The sequence below is a fragment of the Paroedura picta genome, chromosome 6 (genome assembly GCF_049243985.1).
Source record: "Paroedura picta isolate Pp20150507F chromosome 6, Ppicta_v3.0, whole genome shotgun sequence".
Taxonomy (NCBI): domain Eukaryota; kingdom Metazoa; phylum Chordata; class Lepidosauria; order Squamata; family Gekkonidae; genus Paroedura; species Paroedura picta.
Window position 1 is genome coordinate 17,156,201 of NC_135374.1, and position 13,778 is coordinate 17,169,978.

At 44.9% G+C, this 13,778-nt stretch overlaps 1 protein-coding gene across 1 annotated transcript in view; it reads right to left on the reverse strand.

Moving 5' to 3' along the window:
- Positions 1 to 4,619: 4,619 nt before the first annotated feature.
- PDGFD (platelet derived growth factor D) overlaps positions 4,620 to 13,778 on the reverse strand; it is a 181,217-nt gene continuing 172,058 nt past the window's right edge. The window contains exon 7 of the mRNA XM_077341544.1: positions 4,620 to 10,726. Within this exon, the coding sequence (XP_077197659.1) occupies positions 10,592 to 10,726 (135 nt within the window). The 3' untranslated portion in view covers positions 4,620 to 10,591. The remainder of the gene's footprint in view (positions 10,727 to 13,778) is intronic.

A 13,778-nucleotide genomic window follows, 5' to 3' on the forward strand; every position in this document is an offset into this window, starting at 1 on the left:
AGAAAAACAGGGTTAGCTTAGTCTTGCAGCTAAACCATCCAAATAGAGTCCAGAGACCAAGAATGGAAGAGCATTGTAGAGGGATAAGAAACAAACGAGTAATATGATGATATAGTTTTTAATAGACTGAAAACCACCTAACCTCCATCAGTGGATAATGCAAGTTTGGCCCACAGGAAAGCAGTGCCTGAAAATGGCAAGAATGTCCAACTGAATACAGTTCAAATACTGGGTGTACTTATTGAGGTCCAAATGTCAGTATGTCTCTAATTCTCCCAGTTTATATTATGACAGAGGAGAGCGACGAAGATGATCTGGGGCCAAGGGACCAAGCCCTATGAAGATAGGTTGAGGGACTTGGGAATGTTCAGCCTGGAGAAAAGGAGGTTGAGAGGGGACATGATAGCCCTTTTTAAATATTTGAAAGGGTGTCACTTGGAGGAGGGCAGGATGCTGTTTCCGTTGGCTGCAGAGGAAAGGATGCGTGATAATGGGTTTAAACTACAAGTACAGCGATATAGGCTAGATATCAGGAATTTTTTTTTCACAGAGTAGTTCAGCAGTGGAATAGGCTGCCTAAGGAGGTGGTGAGCTCCCCCTCACTGGCAGTCTTCAAGCAAAGGTTGGAGACACACTTTTCTTGGTTGCTTTAGGATGCTTAGGGCTGATCCTGCGTTGAGCAGGGGGTTGGACTAGATGGCCCCTTGGTATGGCCCCTTCCTACTCTATGATTCTATGATTAAAACCAGAGAGAAGAAGTTGACACAGCATTTGTACATTTCAAAAAGACATGGTAGATGATTTTGTATGTTCTGTGAAGCTATAAGAGAGACAGGGTGATATAGTGGTTAAGAGTGGTAGCTTCTAATCTGGTGAGCTGGGTTTGATTTCCCGCTCCTCCACCTGCAGCCAGCTGAGTGACCTTGGGCTCATCACAGCCCTGTCAGAGCTCTCTCAGCTTCACCTGCCTCACAGGGTGTCTGTAGTGGGGAGAGGAAGGGAAGGCGATTGTAAGCTACTTTGAGACTCCTTTGGACAGTGGAAAGCAGGGTCCTTTGGGCTCCCCTCCCGCTCGGTGGAACATCTTACCACTGAAAATAACAGCAAAGTGGAAATGGTGTAGTCATCAAAAATTTTGTACAATGTTTTATCATGTTTTTATTGTAATTGTTTCAGTATGTAAACTCCTGTTGTAAACTGTACCAAACCTGCTTGTGAGGAGGGGGTGGTCTAGAAATTAAATTATAATTAAATAATTCATTTCTGGAATGTAGATAGGCATACCTATGTTCATCTACGTTCATTCTGGCCTTGCTTACAGAGGTAAAGTTTTACAGTTTTCTAAACATTTTTCTTTTCAACTTAATTTGTTTGTACCGTCTGAATCAATTAAAAATAGATATTTGGACCAGGAACAACCATAATCTGAAAAATGAATTTTTGATGGACCTAATTTATTCCAATAATGAAGTATGACTTTATCTAGTTAATGCATTGGTCCTACTTCTTGTAAATGTGAGTAAGATAGATTAATAATTAGGGAAATTACATATTTTAAAGTTTATAAATGACTTATACCATCATTAATTTCAGTAATCCTTTTCTTCTTCTCCTCATTTCTTCTTTTTCAGGTTTTAACACTTAGGAAAGAAATGTTGTTATTTGAATAATTTTCTTTTATGAAGTGTATTTTAACAATTTGTACCTTCGAGGAAGGCCTTGTGGCTGAAGCTCATTTGGTTTTTATGGATTTTTTTTTACTATTGGTTATGCATTAAAGTGTTGTTGATTTGACATATATAACCCTTGCCATTTATCCTGCTACTAGGCCTTTTGTCAACTTAATGGCTATCTTGATATTAAGTGGGACAGGTAGGTGTTGTTGAAAGATTTTGGCAACCTATAAAGATGGGAAAGTGAGTTGATTTGGATAGCTTCTTTGATGATGCCTCTCGCTCGTGACCCATTTACTTTTGGTAACAAAACAATGTACTCAAGTAATCACTCTCCCTTAATTATCTGTGTAAAATCAATGGATGGTACTTTCTTAGTCTTTTAGCTTCCTGCAAAACAGTTCATTCTGCAAGTAAGAAGCTGAAGTTCATTACAATTTGTCAGTAAGAAAATTAAGTTAACTGATGTCAAAATTTTAATTTGTTTCAATAAAAACATAACAGAGAAGCAAAGATGTATTGTTAATAATTGCTATTTGTGTAGTATATTCCCAATCCACCCAAAACATTGAGTGAACTTGGTCTTCCTTGATGATTTCCCATCTAAATACTGACCAAGCTGGACCCAGCATAGCTTCCAAGATGTGGCTGCCAGGTTAAGGTTACCAGTTCCTTCCTGGCAGCCAGTGGCTGATGGAGAGTGGGCTTAATGAGAGCAGGCTGTTTCAGCTGACATTTCAGCGACATGTTTTCCAATGTGACCTGGAAGTGAGGTAGGCACACTGGGGATGCCAGGGTGATGCTCTGGTTTGGGGCAAAAACTCTATGGTATAATTAATTTCTACCATAGAGCTTTTGCCCCAAACCAGAGCATTGCCCCAATGTTCCCACGTAACTTCTGGGCCACAGTAAATTCATATGGGCATCTTGCTAAAACATCAGGTGTTCCTCCATTTTTCACAGTAAGTCTCCTCTGCTGGCCAGCTTATCAGTGGCAGAGAAGTGGGACCTGGGAGTGAGGACCCCTGCCCCCATCAGGGGTGTCTGGCATTCCTAAGCCTGGTCTACCAAGGCCACAGTGACTGGAAACCTAAGACATTAAACTGTATGGCTATATCTGATTCAGGTCTGCCCAGAGTCATTCAGAAAAAGTGTCAGGATTCCAATACTTTTGTGAATGTGTATAAAACAGAGCACATGAAAGGACCCCTTGAAGCTTTTTGTGTTGTTCATATTTTGGACTTTGTTGAACAATCACTCATTTCAATTTTAGGATTGAACCTGGAACTTTCAGGTGAAGGGAAGACTCTGAGACAAACTATTTAGAGTTATGCATATATTTACCTTGTCTTTAATGCTTTGGTACTGATGCTGCCTTCCTGAAATAGCCAAATTACATAGACTGTTTATGCACTGGAGGTTTCATGCCAGGCTGCAGGCTGGAGTTTTAGTTGTGGCAGGTTGTCCCCGCATCTTTCTGCACCTACATGGGGGAGCATTTGGCCTGGTGAGCTTCATCTGCCCCCGATCTGTGCTCCTGCACGGGAGCTGAGGCAGTGAAGTTCCCAGTGCATAAACGGTCATAGTGAACAAAATCATATTAAGATGCTGAATTTGGTGGGATGTCATCCTCGGAGGCGGAAAATGAAATAGTGTGGGGCAATGCAACCAATAAAATGTGGTTCTATAGTGCCATGGGGGTCAAATCAGGGCAACAGAGAATGTTGAGATGCGGACAATATGATATGAGGCAAGAGCCAAAAATCACAGGGAAAGAAAGGTATTTCTCTGCAGTACTTGAAAAACGGTGACTCATTTCAGCTTAGTTCTATTTGTGTTCCACATACATCACAGATTTTGATTAAAAAGAACCAAATATGGTTCTGGAGGTAAAACTTAAGGATGAAGGTACAGTTTCTGAGAAGTGTTTTGATTGAGGTTTTGGGTTTTTTTTTCTGGATCAATTGAACCTACTCACACATCTCCACCTTATACATACTTACAGTGAACTTCACTTGTCTGACAGTTGTCCCAGTTTTGAAATATTCATTTGCAAGCTGGTTTGAGTTATCTTGGTGCAAATGTGGATGTCCTCTATACCAGTGGTCCCCAACCCCCGGTCTGGAGACTGGTATCGGTCCGTAAGCCAGTTGGTACCGGGCCGCGGCTTGTCCTCCTCCCTAGCTGCTGCCTTAGGGGCTGCCCTGCCACTCTGCTGCCGGCTCAACTTTGGTGCTCTCCAGCAGCTTCCATGGCTGGGGCTCCCCCTTGGCATGGCACTGTGCAGTTGCTGCTGGCAGTGCCCTCCAGCAGGCAGCAGGAAGTCAGGGGCGCTGGCAGGAAAGCAAGTGGAGCAGGGGCTCAGGAGGCGGTGACATCCCTCGGCAAAAGGCTACCCCCCCGGGGTAGTTATGCGTTGACAGGTCCCCAGTGATAAATAGGTTGGGGACCACTGCTCTACACATTTGGCTACCTCAGTACTACACTGATACCCTCTCTTGTATGGACAAATTAAACACCAACAAATTCCAGTAAAGATCTTTTCCAGGTGAGGACCGATCAGGAGGGAAACAGGACCCTTGTAGGCCCTTCAGAGGGTGGTGACCCTCCTGAGGAGTGGTTAAGAGTGGTTAAGAGTGGTGGCTTCTAATCTGGAGAACTGGGTTTGATTCCCTACTCTTCCACATGCAGCCTGCTGGGTGACCTTGGGCCACAGTGCTCTGAGAGCTTCCACAGCCTCACCTACCTCACGGAGTGTCTGTTGTGGGGAGAGGAAGGGAAGGCGATTGTAAGCTGCTTTGAGGCTTCTTCAGGTAGTAAAAAGTGGGGTCCAAAAATCAGCTTTTCTTCTTTTCTCTATCACTTTAAATACTGTATCTTCCATCAGCCCTCAGGGCCCTTATTAAATTTAAACCTCTTTGGTTCAGTTGAATTAATCAAAGCCAATTCATTCAAAAGCTATAGTTTATTTTTTTTTAATTGACCATAAAGAGGCAAATATTATGTGCTGTACTGTCAAAATGTCAGATTACAAAAGGCAGCATTTTAGGGATATAACAACAACAAACAATACATATATCAAGTGGACAAGATAAAGAATGCCATGTTTTTGGTGTTTTTAAAGCAATCTTCTCAAGCAGCAGAGCCCCTTTGAAATTATAGATCTATTCCAGTGTTCTTTGAAAATGGTATTTGTACAATGGCCTTGAAATTTGTTGAATCAAACCGGGGGAGAATGAGAGAATTGAGAAATAGTGTCTATAGAAATGGCAAAGGGGAGTACGCTCTTTTGTAGCAGTTCTCATTCATTACGAAGGGTCTGGGAGTCTGGCGGATTGTGTCCAGACCAGAAGGCAGGAGGTGGAGGATGCTGCACTTTGCCTGATCAGGGAATCAAGATTGTTTTGCATGCATGTTCCCATCTATGTACCAGTTTGCAAGCCAGCCCACTTTGGCATGGCCAAGGAGCGAGTTGAGGGCTTGTATGAACTTTTCTGTTGTGGGGAGAGGAAGGGAAGGTGATTGTAAGCCACTTGGGGACTCCTTCGTGTAGTGAAAAGTGGAGTATAAAAAACAACTCTTCTTCTTCTACATGCCCCATGGCTAAGCTCACCTGCATGATCATCCACATCCCTTCACATCCCACCAATGGGACCAATGGGGATGGGCTATGATGGCAAACCTTTGCCACTTGCTCCCTATACATTTCTACAAATGCTTCCCCAGTTGATGAATTTGTTACAACCCACTTCCCTCACCCCTGTGACGTCTGAGCTTCTGTGCTGACTCAGCAGTGTCCTGCCAGGGCATCAAGCTCAGGTGCATCACACTGATGTGGACATTCGTCAACTTCCCCCAACTTCTGCCAGCAGCATACGTCTCAAATTGACTGGCTGCTCTGAATCTCCCAAGGGCAGGGGAGGGGTGAATGACAGCCGTTAGTGCTGAGTCCAGATAGTAGTTGGCATTCAGTGTAAGATTTCCATGGGTGGAAGAATTTTGAGATAAAGAGGGCGGCTTCCCTACTGTCAAAATCCCCAGGTTTTCAGCCGTTTTCTTCTTTTCCATTGTGTCATTTCTGTTGTCTGCTTAGGTGTTGCTTTGACCTGTCTTGCCCTGATGTAACACAGATGATGTGGTTTGACACCCCAAGGTCATTTCCTGCTGCAATGTTTGATGACTCCCTATGCTCCCTCCACATTCCTCCCCCTCCCTTTTGTTAGTACCCCATAATTTCCCAGACCTGTTGACCAAATGGCCAAATGGTTATCTCTCTTTTGACTCCTTTGAACTGTGCCAGGTTCGAATGGGAGGGGGGACACAAACCCCTACAGTGCTTGCTCTATGCTTCGTATCTCAGTCCTGACTATGCCTTTGTTGTATGTTTTCTTAAATAAAGAATTTTTTCAGTGAGATTACTTATTTAGAAATCAAAGTTTCTCTCACCTTCCTCCCCCTCCATCTACAGCCCCAAATGTAGAGGAAGAAAAGGTTTTTATACCCTGCCTTCCCCTACCTTAAGGAGTCTCAGAGTGGCTTACAAGCACATTCCCTTCCTCTCCCCACAACAGACACCTTGTGAGGGAGGCACCTCCAGTGCTGCGTCCATTGGACAGGGAGCCCTAGAAATAGCTTGGGAGTTGGAGATCTACCGTGGAAAGAGTGAAAATTGCTCCCCTTTGTACGTGTAGAAATTTCAGGTATGCTCCAGTTAAAAATGTGTGAGTTTGGCCATGGAGAAACTGGCCAAGTCAAAGGGGGCCTTCAGAATTCCTTAGAGACAAGGCTGCCAGCAGACTGAAAATTGGAATTAGATCAGGCTATCCTGTCCCACTGAGCCAATGTGCCGTGGTGGTTGGAATGCTGTACTTTGGTTGTTGTGAGGATAAAAATGGAGAAGAAGAAGCCATTTTGGTCCCCATGGGGGTGGAGTGGGGAGAAAACAGGGCTATAAATAAAGTAAATAAATAAATGATCAACTCAGGCCAATTTGTTTATCTACAAAGGTCACAGTTAGATAGTAGCAGAAAAAAGGACAGGTTTGTTGTAAAGCTCCTGGCATTCCCTGCATCTGATTTATCCCACATTTTAGCGTTCTACAGCCTTGCTTGGTCTTACTTCCTTTTTCATTCCTGAATATTTTACTGAGTCTCCCCACTCCTCACGTTCTGTTGTGCTTGTATGCATTGATAAAACAGTTTGCAAGAACATATGATTGCACAAATGGCCAGATCAAAATGCTTTCCCTACGGTGTTCATCAGTGGGGAGGAAATCCTCATGCTATCATATACAGGATCTCAGAATGTGCATTCCCCCATAGTTTTATCAATACGCATCCGCATATCAGTAATTTGAGGGAGGAAGAGAAGCTGCAAATGAGCAGGAGAAATGGAAAGCTGCAGCCCATTGGCCATGCACAAGTTTTGGAACTAGTTTTCAGAAATCTAGTGACGCCAGAATGAAAGAGGAATGGGATGCAAGGCAGACGGAACTTATCAGCCAGTAAAGGAACACAAGGCGTAAAATGTCCTCATCGGTAAAAGGTGATCACTCCGATCCCTTACCAACCGATTTACCAACTTCCGGTGTGTTTACTGAATAGTAATGGGACAAAATTGTTTCTGGGATGTCCCATGTGTGGAGCCAAAAGGCAACGCTCAATGTAGTCAAGCTACATGAAACTAATTATCTAGTTCAGGGGTAGTCAACCTGTGGTCCTCCAGATGTCCATGGACTACAATTCCCATGAGCCCCTGCCAGCAAATGCTGGCAGGGGCTCATGGGAATTGTAGTCCATGGACATCTGGAGGACCACAGGTTGACAACCCCTGATCTAGTTAAATAAACATGCAAGGATGCTCACTGGGCCACAGTTCAGCTTTTTAACAATGTCCACTAAGGATTATAAACCCATCAATGATTTCCCAGCGTCAGCTTGAATATTGGGAGGCAGGCTGGCCCCGGGAAGGCAGGTGAGGATATGTGCAGGACCTTTCAAAGACATTCAATTTAAGTAATGAAGCTAAGAATCTTTGGTTTCTCATTAAAGACAGCAATGGGATGAATAAAGCATCTTAAAGAGGCATCAGGGAAAGAGACAAGTTCCAGTCGATACAAATAAGGGAAAGCCGAGAAATCAGATGAGCCATTTGTAGGTTTGCCAGGATTCGGCTGGAATAGTAAGAGGCGACTTGTTCAATATTTAAAACTGTATTACGGGAAGGGTTTGATAGAGTTATATAAACGGGGAGTAGATAACAGATTCAACTCGATAAAGGAAGAAGCCCGGGCTGGAGCGGGGAGGTAATTTTAAGACCTTCTCTCCCTGATAGGATCGCTAGAACGGGGAAGCTTTTAAAAGTCCGCAGTATTACCTGATAAGAAGGACCGTTTCGGTTTAATGTGCAAAACGGCTATTGTAGAACGATTTCTTCTTTTCTTAAAGACGGGAAACCAAAAAAAAGCAACACGCAAAATGTGCTGCAGCTTCAGACTTCTATTAAATAGAGACCCTCAATGATGGTGGCTTTTCATCCTATTGCCTTCATTATATTCACAATCAGGATGTTCAGTTCTTTTTCTGCCGGAAGCCAGCTTACATTTTCTCGCGGAAAAGCTTGCAGAATTCTTCTTCTTCTTTTTTTTTTTTAAAGAAAACCCTAACTGAAAGGGATTCTCTTCCTTAGGTTAATCAAAGAACTTTGCCATTATAGGGTCAAAGCACAGGAAGCTGGCGATGCTATAGCTTTTAAGGTACTCTCTTTTATCTTTATCAAAAGGCAGACGGCAAATGACTAATAACTAGAGTCCATGAGAATAATAAATGCTTAGGTGCTTTTTGTTGTTGTTGTTGTTGTTGCAAGAGGCAAGCAATGAGCAAGGAGTTAATGGGCCACCACGAAACGCAGCCCAAAGAGATTGGCCTTTTAATGCCAATATAAACGTTGCCCACCGAAGTTAACTAGCGTTATTGTATATAATGAGACGAGAGAAGTATTCCTTACGTTGCTAAGGGCATACTCATGTTTAAATCTGCCATCTAAAAGCTGGGACTCTCTTTGCTTTCTGCTTAGATATATGCGCAAAAAGAGTCATTTTAAGGTGCTCCAGTTTAAATACATGTGCAGACCGGGCATGGGGCTGTCGACATTCTGCACATCCCAATTTGGGTTTAATGGGATATCCAACCTGACAAGGTAAATTCCCCTAAACCCTTAGGGGTTTATTTGGATCCATGGTTTCTTTGTGCCAGAACTCATCCCTGGCTATTTAGAGGCCTCTGTTCAAATACCACAAGTATATTTGTTTTATTGCATGGAGGTAGGGCTGGCCTGCTGAGCCTGGCAACCAATAGGGAGGTGGGGGCTATAGCAGGGAGGTGTGGCTAGAGCAAACTGATGACATCATTTCCAGGTCCAACCCAGGAGCGACAATGGATAGCTCAAGGGATCACTAGAAATCCTTTGGCCTTACCATAGAGTTCCTGGTTATTCCTAGAGCTACTGGAAGTGACATCATGATGCCAGTGAAGGTTTTTTTTTAACGGAAAGATTTTAATTTTTTCAATCTAAATTTTGAATTCATCCCTTTCTACCACTCCAAGCAGTAGTGGGCAATAGGAACTGGGGCAGGGACTCCCTCACGCCAACTAGGGCCTTGAAAACCCTATATGAAGCATATACCTTGCATTGAGGCCTCTGTCCAGCTCTGGAGATGGCTGTGTATGTTGGGGGTGGAGGGGATGCTGGAGGCAGCTTCTAGAACCAGCTGAAGATTTCAGTGCATTCTCCTGAAAATCAACCGTGGCCTCATCCTCATGAAAAAGAATACAGTGGCATCTAGATCACTGTTCGGAGAACAGAGTATTGAGAGCTGAATTGATGAACAAGTTCAGGAAACTAGAGTTTTGAGCCTCATGATGGGACTCGAAATCCATTTTCTTAACTAAAAAGTCCTCAATTACTCCCTTTTTGGGGGGTGATGCTCTAGAGCCTCTTAAACTTGACATTGTTTGGAGACTCAGCACCTGCTATTCTGGTCCAGGGTGTTCAGGATGGATGCCGGCCTTAGGGGGCCTTGTTTGCAGCTGGTATTTCAAATGGACAATTCTGCCCCGCATAATTTTCATAACTGTTTCATGCATTTTGAGGTCACGAGGGCCAGCTCTTTGGGGAAGCTCCTTGCCTCGACCTAGAAAATTGTACAAAGGAACAGAATATTTATGGGCATGTTCTAGCATTCCTGGCTGTTTGATGTGCAATGCTAGGCACAGGTTTGCATAGGACCGTTTGTGTCTTCTAAGGCATGCACCTGCTTATGGCTGGATGTGGTCTCTCCCTCCCTATGCAAAACCTGGATTTGGCATACCCAGTTATCAGTCCCACTGATTCCACCCAATTATTATATTTTCTGGATCCTGAATTGGGCTGTCACTTACGAATAAACTGTTTGCAAAATATGCTGTTAGGGACTCTCCCCCTTGCATACGTGGACGTGTGCTTGAAGGTTCACCCGGTGGAAGAGTTGTGCATGACAATATGTGAAACATGCATGTGTGCCCTCTGCTATCATTAGGAATGCACTATTCTGAAAACGAAATTCAACTGGAAGAGTAATGGCCAACATGCAGGTAGTTCCCACGGCTGATGCTAATGTTTTCGGCACTAGGGTTTCCCTTTCTGGGTTTAAATGTCCAATCCCACGTTGGGATTAGATACGCAAATCTGTGTTATGCTTGGTTAACGGTCGCGGCGCTTGGTTCTCGGGGATGGAACGCTGCGGATGCCTCTCCCTCTACCAGTGACCGAGCCAGCTCTCGGCAAAGTTTAATGGTTGCTGGGAGAAGCTCCTCCGACTGGCCTTTCCTGAAGCGAAAGAGGTCCTTTCGGTGGCAGATATGGATGGCGAAAGCCTGTCTTTATCGGGGTGGCCTTGAGCTGCAGACACAATCGCAGCGCTCGTGGTGCTCCAACTGAATATCTATCAGCGCCATGTTGTTCTTGGTTCTGCCCCTTCTTCTGATATGACCAGCTTCAGGGATGAACCTCAGCACCTAGGAACAGAAAAGAAGGGTGAGTCCCAAAGCTGTCAGAAAGGAGGGCCTTCCATACAGGTTACCTGCCTCAAGTTCAATGCTCTGGGGAAGTGGTCCCCTTCCCCACACTGCTCCCCCACAGTGTAATTGTACATTTGGGTACCAGGGATTTCTCCAGTTTCTGTCCAGTCTTGCTCAAATTTACTTTGCACAGAAATTTTGGGAAAGATTGCAATAACGGCTGGATGGCTGCTGGTGGTGTAAACTCAGATATTCTGGTCCACATGGCAGCCATTTTGTCTGATCCTGCCCCCCACAACAGCCATTTCTTCCCGCTGCCACAGGAGAGCAGGAGGGGGGGGGAGAGAAGCTTGCCGGGCTGCAAGCTAATTGGCCGCTTCGGTGGCCGATTTGCTGGTGGCCTGGAAGGGCGGGGAGAGGGAGCCACGGCTGGCGGCGCAAATGCGCACACATGGACTGCCGTGCGTGCGTGTTTGCGTCCAGTGGGACCGCAAACGCACACCAGTTCTGCACATGCACACATGCGTAGCACTGCCGTGTGTGCACATTTGTGCCCCCGCCGTGTTTGCGCCCCCACATGCCCCCCCATGCGTGTTTGCGCTGAGGCTGCCACGCGTGCGCGGGGCCCTGGACCGCCCTCTCCCCTTACTCAGCAGCGGCGGGCCGCAGCAGCCGGAAGGTTGCCGACCGCTGATATAGAGGATGGAGCAGAGTTGTTCTCTCTTGCCCTGGAGGGATGGACCAGAACCAATGGAATGAAATTAATGCAAAAGAAATTCCGTCTAAACATCTGGAAGAAGTTCTCGACAGAGCAGTTTCTCAGTAGAACAGGCTTCCTCGGGAGGTTCTCCATCTTTGGAAATTTTTAAACAGAGGTTGGATAGCCATCTGATGGAGAGGCTGATTCTGTGAAGGCTCAAGGGGGTGGCAGGTTACACTGTCAGCAATAGGGTGTCCTGCATGGTGCAGGGGGTTGGACTAGATGACCCAGGAGGTCCCTTTTAATTCTCTGATTCACCTCCATGCCAAGAAAAGCTTCAACTCCCCATTTCCGCATCAAGTTCTATTAAAATAACGGGGCATTTTCCTACCAGGTCTGTTCAGGCTAGGCCCACCAAGCTCCCCATGCAGGCAGTGGATCCTTCATCCCCACCTCCCATTGCCTACTGTTGCTACAAGCGGTGGTATGAGGGGGGGGGAAGGCAGTGTTGATTTTGGTATGACACCCCTCACTTCCTATTTGAGCTCCAGAAGTGACACAGGGGAACTTTAGGCATCGCTGGAAACTCTATGGTTTTATCATAGACGGTTTTCACATGCTTTGGATAATAAATGCATTTTTAATAATGAAAGTGACGTAGGGCCACTCTAGGAATCACCAGAAACTCTGTAACGGCTGCCTTCATACACATCGAAATTAGTGCGCTTTCAATGTACTTAAGCAATGATTGCTTAAGTACATTGAAGTGCATTATTGATTTCCAGCTTTTTGCCAGAAATCTCATAGCACCACAGCCCCCTTCCCCTATACTCCCACTTACAATCCACCCAGTGGTTGCCTGTTGGCATTGCCTGTCAACCTATGTCTGGCCTTAAGCCGAGTCAGGGCTGGCATCAAACACTCCACGCAAGTAGAAAGCTAGCCCCTCAGGAAGGAGGCCCATCCTACACTTTATGGTGCACGGAGGCCTGCCATTTCTGGGCCGTACAGTCCTTTGTGCCACGTGCCCTTGCTAAAGGGTTGAACCCGTTTTCCATTGAGAATGACAGAAGACTCTTTTTCATCTCCACCTGTGCCTTCTGCTGACAGCAGTTTTAAAAAATGGCTCGATAAATGTGGAACGAAGCCAATGGCGAACGGTTAGCCTTAGACACAGAAGAAAAAAAATTAAAGACTCTTGCTCAGGAAGAGTACAGCGGGCCAATATCAATCTCGGTTTTGATGTCCCTTATACAGCTTTATCTTCACAGCACCTATTAATGCTAATGTCTGAATTTCTCCTCATTGTGTGGCTAATTCATCCCTAAAGGATACATTTACATTTAAATTTACAAAAGCCAGGTCATTCCTAGCTAAAGCTGGAACATTGTCCTTAATTAATTCCGGTACACGAGATAAAAAGGATGGAAAAGAATTAATCGCAACGAGGTAGGCTTGGTGAGTGAATTTTTGTCATTCCCGTGGAACACAAATCTTTGCAACTGGTGACTGCCCAAGAGCATAAAAATCTGTTATCCCAGTCGTGACAGCGGTTGGGAAGACCTTTAACATTCACCATAAATCATCATAAATTACATTAACATTTGGATGATATAGGAGCCTTTTCCCTTCCCTACAAACCAAGGTAGAACATTTTTATTTGCCCACCTCCACGTCGTTATTTTATAATGCCGCTAGAAATTTCACTCCCCGCACCTGTTAAATCAACCTGAATAGCATTAAGCCCTCTAATCTGTAAATGCATCACTTATGAACAGGCCTTCAAAAGCTTCAAATCTCACTGATTGGCCGGGAAGGCCCAAAGAATCCTGCTCCCTGTTTTTCTCTGCAGGCAGACGAGTGGTGAGATTTCTACCATTCTTATGAAAAGATTTGCATGTACAGATACCAGGGCAACACAGGAGGGAGAAAGAATCGAAGGAAACCTTCCCAGTTCTGAAAACCCAATCTGAATTGCCCCCTCTCATATATACACAACACTGCTTTTGCCTTTAAAGAAAAAAGAACACCAGATACTGTGATCATGCATCTAGGATCACAGAATCATACAACTGGAAGGACCCATGTGGGTCATCTAGTCCAACTCCTTGCTGGATGCAGGATCAGCCTAAAACCTCCTTGATAAGGATCTGTCCAGCTGCTGCCTGAAGACTGCTAGTGAGGGGAAACTCACCACCTCCTTAGACAGCCAATTCCCACTGCTGAGTTACTCTATGAATTACCCTTCTCCTGAAATCTAGCTGGTACCATTCTACATGTAGTTTAAACCCATTACTGCAGGTCCTATCCTCTGCAGCCAACAGGAACTGCTCCCTGCCCTCCTCCAAG